This window comes from Octodon degus, unplaced genomic scaffold (assembly GCF_000260255.1).
Source record: "Octodon degus isolate 3935 unplaced genomic scaffold, OctDeg1.0 scaffold00016, whole genome shotgun sequence".
Classification (NCBI taxonomy): Eukaryota; Metazoa; Chordata; class Mammalia; order Rodentia; family Octodontidae; genus Octodon; species Octodon degus.
Window position 1 is genome coordinate 14579300 of NW_004524592.1, and position 6910 is coordinate 14586209.

At 38.7% G+C, this 6910-nt stretch overlaps 1 protein-coding gene across 1 annotated transcript in view; it reads right to left on the reverse strand.

The window, feature by feature from the left end:
- The window catches only part of LOC101560675 (cytochrome P450 20A1), a 64177-nt gene that overhangs the window by 7594 nt on the left and 49673 nt on the right, over positions 1-6910 (reverse strand). The window contains exon 9 of the mRNA XM_023710160.1: positions 4635-4755. Within this exon, the coding sequence (XP_023565928.1) occupies positions 4635-4755 (121 nt within the window). The remainder of the gene's footprint in view (positions 1-4634; positions 4756-6910) is intronic.

Genomic DNA, 6910 nt, shown 5'->3' on the forward strand with positions numbered 1-6910 from the left:
AAAAAAAAAAAAAAAAAAAAAAAAAAGAATATGCACTGGAGGAACGGCAACCTTTTTTAATAAATGGTATTGGGAAAATTGGATATCTACCTATAGAATAGTAAAACTGGACCCAGATCTCACACAGTAACAAAAATCAGTTCAAAATGGATTAAAGATAATACTTTGCCTGACTTAAATATTATATAAAGTATAGGCGTATCAAAATATCACACGATATCCATTAATATGTACAATTTTTGTACTTTAGACATCTAAAGTCTAAAATATTTTCTTGGGCGACCGGGGTTATGGCTTAGTAGAGTAAGTGCTTCCCTGGCAAGCGCAAGGGACTGAGTTCAATCCCTGGTTCTGCCAAAAAAATAAAATATTTTTCTTGGTATTGGGGGTTGGACCCAGAGCCTTGACACTGAGCTACAGCCCCAGCTCCCCTCTTTTAAAATATTTCCTTTTGAAACAGTCTGTTATGGTTTATGTCTAGTTGTCCACCCAAAGCCTCATGCAGGCATGGGGTGGACTCTAGAGTTTGTTACTAACTCATGATCCATGGGGATTATGGGTGTGAGTGCTGCTGGGATTATGTGTGTATTACACCTAGCCTGGGGCAGACAGCCTGAATGCAACATAAGGAAGACAGACTTGCTCTCTGCAGTCATTGTTGCTGCTGCTCCTTCATTTGCTCTCTGCTCTTTGCTGCCATCATGCACGGTTGCTCTCTGCCATGTGTCATGCTGTCTTGAAACCAGCTGAATGATGGTGGACTGAAAATTCCAGTAACTGTAAGCTAAAGAAACTTTTCCTTCCTTCATTCTAAGTGTCAGGTATTTTGTCTCTGCAATGAGAGAAGAGTAACTGAGACATGACACAGTCTCACTAAATTGCTAAATTACATGTGTGATATTTTTGCTTCAGCCTTCTAGAGTACTCATCTTGGGAGAGGCCGTTCAAAACTTGCACACATATTAACAATGTCATGACAACTTCTTAAATCTTCCAGGGCTGGTGAGATGGCTCAGTGGTCTAAAGCACCCACTTAGAACAAGCTAAGCTAAGCAAAGCATAGGGACCGCAGTTCAATCCCCCAGCACCACATGCCAGCCAGCCCCGCCCCCTGGTGGGCTGAGCTGGCCACACACACACACAAAATAAATAAATAAATAAACAAATCTCCCTAGTGTGAAATAGTGCCATAATTCCTACTTGTGTTCATTATGCAAATTACAGATATACAAATGTAGATAAACATTTAAACAAAAACACTTCTAAAAATTACAGAAAAACTATGTGGATGCTCTTAATGTTCTAACTTTACAAATTAAAATTAGAAGAAGATGGGCGTGGTGGAGCATACAACTGTAATCCCAGCACTTAGGAGGATGAAGCAGGAGGATCATTGCCAGGACGTCAGCTTGGGCTAGGGAGTGAGTTCAAGGCCAGCCTGAACTATAGCTAGATCCTGAATCAATCAATAAAAACTAAAAGAAATTTTTTGGGATCACATAGGAGGCAAATGGTATAAGATCCAAACCCTTACCTGACTTTTCTATGCACCCTAATTTTAACCACTATGCTGCTCTGTGTGTCTTTTAACCATAAACTCACTTGTAAGACCTTATTATACAGAAATAATTGGAAATAGGACCAGCCAGATAGCTCAGCGGACTAAAGCATCTGCTTTTTTTTTTTTTTTTTTTTCTTCAGTACTGGGGATTGAACTCAGGACCCTGTGCTTGCCAGGCAAGTGCTTGTTCTACTGAGCTATCTCCCCAGCCCTAAAGCATCTGCAGTGGTTCAATCCCCCACCTGTGATGCTGGCCCCTCTCCCGGGGCGCGCTGAGATGGCAATTGAGACTGGGCATGGTAGTGCATACTTATAATCCCAGCGCTTGGGAGGCTGAAAACAGGAGATTCACTATGAGTCCGATCTGTATAGTGAGACCCTGTACTAATTAAAAAAAAAAGAAAAGAAATAATTGGAAATACTAACAAAAAATTTAAGCATAACAGTGTTATAAGCATAGCATTTCTAATGTAAGAAACAACAAAAACAGCTTGGGAATGGTGGCACCTGTTTATAATCTCAGCACTCAGCAGGGTGAGGCTGGGAGTTTAAAGGCAGTCTGGCTTTATGAGCTCAAGGCCAGCCTGAAGTACATATTGAAACCCTGTCTCTAAAAACAAACAAAACAAAACCAACCAGCCAATCAACCAATAAACCAAAAACAAAAGAGGAAACATCTCCTTTCATTTTTGAACAAATATTTACTGGGTATCTACTATACATGAAGGATTATGCTAGGCACCTAGCTACAACAGTGAATAAGACCTGTTGTTTGTTTGTTTGTTGATACAAGGTATCCCTATGCAGTTCAGGCTGGCCTTGAAATCACCACGTAGAACCAGATTGGTCTCCAACTCACAGCTATCCTCCTGCCTCAAGTACTGTGATTATTGGCATGCATCACCACACTGGCCAATAAGAACTATTTTCTTGGCCTTTATTTTTTTAGTGGGGGAAGAGATACGTGAAATTGAACTCATGACCTTGTGCTTGCCAAGCAGGTGCTGTGCTGCTGAGCTATATCCCCAGTCCTTTAAGATCTAGTTTCTAAGAATGTCAGAATAAGCGGCAGAGGAGGAAAGATGAAGGGGACAAAACGATCAAAGGTTAAACAGACTCAACAAATGCTAGGAGAAAATACTGAAAATATGATGGCAATAGATGGTAAAACACCTTATCTAGGGAAAGAGCTTTGCAGAGAAGTAAATGCTTAGTGCAAGACCTGCAAAACAATAAGAAAGTAGCTAGAACAGAGAAGGAAACAAACTACATAGTGGAATAGTCTATGCAACACTATTTTATTCTTTATAAAAAAATAAGAAAGAGGGCTGCATCTGGAAACAAGATTTTATAAAGCTAAATCCAATTGTATAAGACAAGTAACAAGAAATAAAATGAGGCATATTAGGTTCAGGGTTTTTATTTTAATTTTATTTTTAAAACTTTTTTTTTTTTTTTTTTGGCAGAACTGCCCACCCTGGGGACAGGGCTGGCAGAGCATGTGGTGCTGGGGATTGAACTGAGGTCCCTGAACTTTGCCTAAGCTTGCCTAAGCAGGCATTTTAGACCACTGAGCTATCTCACCAGCCCCATTTTTTTGTTTTTTTGAATCAGGGTCTCACTATATAGTCTAAGCTTGGCCTGGAACTCATAGAGCTCCTGGCTTGGCCTCCCAAGTGTCAGAATTACAGGTGTGTACCACCACGCTCAGTGAAGGCTCAGTTCTTGAACGCCTCATGAGCTAATCAGGGAGTTTAACATTTATCTTAAAAACAGTGAGAAGCCCCTGCAAGACTTTAAATGGGGAGTCAACCAATCAGTTATGACTCTCCACATTTAGAAAGATCACAAGCGCAGTGATGTTCAACTTTGCATACATGTTAGTCATCTGAGAAGCTCTTGAAAACTTCTTTTGGGGTCAGAGAATGCTGTGGACTAAAACTCCCTGATGCCCAGAGATTGAGTCAGCTGGTCCAAAGCACACAGGTGTTTTAAGGGCCTGAGTGATTGGCAAGGTGGCTACAAGCTTCCAGTGGTGATATGTGGAATGGCTGGACAGATGCAAGAACCATGGCTTCCTGTCACTGTAGTTTTGTCTTTTCTAGAATTTCACACAGGGCTGAGGAGATAGCCCAGTGGCATAAGTGACTGCCTGACAAACACAAGGTCCTGAGTTCAATCCCTGCTACTGCTATGCCTGGCAAGTGCAAGGTCCTGAGTTCAATCCCTGGTGCTGCATCTTGCCAGCCCCAAAACAGAGGATGGTGGTACAAGCCTGTAATCCTGGCACTAGGGAGGATGAGACAGGAAAATCACGATGAATCTGAACTGTATAGTGAGACTGAACCCCTCCCCCCCAAAAAAAAATTCAATTTCACAAAAATGAATGATGCAGTAGGCAGGCTTTTGTGTTTCACTCAGCATAGTAAAGACTTGCCTGTGTTGTTGTGCATATTACATTGATACTGTGTTCCCTTTATTACTTAGTAGTGTTCCATAGTATGATTATATTGTAATGTGCTCACCCATTTACAATTTACTGTCTAATGGACCCTTGAGGTGCTTCCAGTTTGGGCTATTTTTAGCCTAAACTCTGTATAAAACTGTTTTCTCTGCTTTTGGGAAATATCTTGAAGTGGTTTTATCACATCATACAATAGGTATATATTTAACTTTGCAAAATCCTACCAGATTCTTTTTCATTGTACCTATACCATTTTATAGTCCCTCCAAAAGATATGAGTGTCCCACTTGCTTGATGCTTTTTGGTTCTTCTCAGGACAGAGTGGTGCTATATAGCGGAGACTGGCCTTAGAATCATGACCTTCCTGCCTCAGCTTCCCAAGTCCTAGAATTACACGTGTGCCTTACTACCTTGGCTACTGGTATTATTTAACACAGGCTAATTTTAAGATTTCTCAGAAATACTTTCTGATTTTTAAAACACAGGTTAAACTACATATTTTAAGACCTATAAAACATATAGCTTTCCAAGATATTTACATTTTTTAAAATCAGACAAAGCAGTTCAAATTTACCTTGTAATGATCTCATTCTCTTACTGTATTCTTACCTGAGCTGCTCAATTTTCTCTGGTGTAATAGGACTCTTCCCCAAAACCTGGTCTATCTCTTCATACAGCTTTTTTTGAACTTCTTCACAAGTGGTTAAAAAACAGACTGCCCAGGTACACACTATGTGAAAAAAATTACATTAATAACAATGAAAACAGCTAATTCTTGGTTTGGGGCTAGAGTACAAAGAAACTGGTTTTGTTTTCCCCTTAATTTTCTGACCCTAGATATATGTGACAAGTAAATACTACTCAAAAATAGAACAACATTCTTCATAGAACTTGCATGTCCTGAAATGGAATGTGAATGTTTGTAGAATGATACCATACAGTTTGGATGCTTTCTTGTATCTAGCGAGTAACTAGTCAATTAATACACACTTCCTTAGAAAAAACAGTAATGACATTTTACATCTGGGGAATGTTCAATGCTAGTGATAGTGATGAATTATCTATTTCACTGAACCTTGTAAGATAAAAATTTGATTAATAAAATGATCCACACAAATCAAACCAGCAGATTTATCTAAGTGTTGGATTGTAAATGTGTCACTTGTAATGGTAAACATACTAGCTCCTGAACTGTGATTGATTACTGCTTAGGATAGAGGCTCTAAAAAACCACCCAGACGTAGCTAATGCCACAACTTCACATCCATCATTTATTTTGGCAGGTTTGGGTAGAGACCCAGGAATCTGTAGTCTTAACAAAACTACTGTTGTTTTGATGGGAAATCATTGGCTTACGGCTTCTTTTTGCTTTAAACTGATTTATGGATTATATTCACAGAAGGAATGGAAATGTGAAGAATGCAGTTATAGGGCTGAGGAGATAGCTCAGTAGAATAAGCACTTGCCTGGAAAGTCAAGGTCCTGAGTTCAATTCCCAGTTCTGGAAAAAAAAAAAACTTTAAGGGGGTCGGGGAGATAGCTCAGTAGAATAAGCACTTGTCTGGCAAGCGCAAGATCCTGAGTTTAATCCCCGGTACCGCAAAAAAAAAAAACAAACAAACAAAAAAAAAACAGTGGTTATATTTCCTTTATGAAACCACTGGGATTAAAACTAGTCCCTTTGGCTACATATACTATTTTTCCCTGGAATATACTTAAAATAACACTATAGCTTTACTTTTTTTTGTCAAAAAAATTTTAACATACTGAAAGTAATTTTTGTCCCTACTTACCAATTATCTCTTAGCACAGTAAATGGAACCCAAATGCTCTACCTTCCACAGCCCCCAAATGTAGTCTTTTATTAGATGCAATAAACATTTAGTAGTTGGCTAGGTGAAGCAACAAAGCCTGATTCATTTTTACTATTAGTATCAGTAAAATCAATAACTATGTAGTACTCAATTATTCATAAGTGACTCCGTGACTATAATGCTTCCCTACATATGCTTCTTCCTCATGGCTTTTGAGTGGACCATAAAATTTCTATTTTGTAAGAGATATGAAAATGTGCACAGTGTACAATACGTAGTATAATTTTACAACATATACTAATATACAACTGAAGGAATTAGCACAAGGGTTGTATAGAGTAACTATTAATACACCCTGTTTACACTATCACCACTTAAAATAAATATAACCATTTTAGTTTAATAATCTCAAATAGCTTTTTTTACTTTGTTTTTGCATACTCATTACAATACTAGAAACAGAGTAACAATGGAATCTGAAGAAATTTAAAGGCAGTATTGGGAGGGCTGGGGAGACAGCTCAGTGGTATAAGCCCCTGCCTGGCAAGCGCAAGGTCTTGAGTTTGATACCCGGTACTGCCAAAAAGAAAAAAAAAAAAAGGCAGTACTAGGGACTGAACCCAGAATCCTGAGAATGTTAGGCAAGCACTCCAGTGCTGAGCTACATCCACAGACTCCTGTCCCCTTTGAACTTTACTCTGAGTCAAGGTCTTGCTGAGTTTCCCACACTGGCCTCAAACTTGCAATCCTTCTGCCTCAGCCTCCTGATTACTTGAGATTATGTGTACTACTGTGTAACCACCTCAGGAGAGCTAAACATTTCTCTTAAGAAAACAAAAAATGCAGATGGAGGCTAATATTAACTAGCAGAGCAACCCTTTTAATTAATGTTTTTGGATTTCCAAAAACTTCAGAGGCATCTTGAAATGAACTTTTTGAACTCTGAAATAAAATTCCTGAAACACTACTTTTCATGGTATTCAGAGCACAAAACTGATTTAGATTCTTTGAAGATCTTTAGCAAAGATATGTTTTTAATATATTTTTTAGAACATATAAGCATTTTTTTTT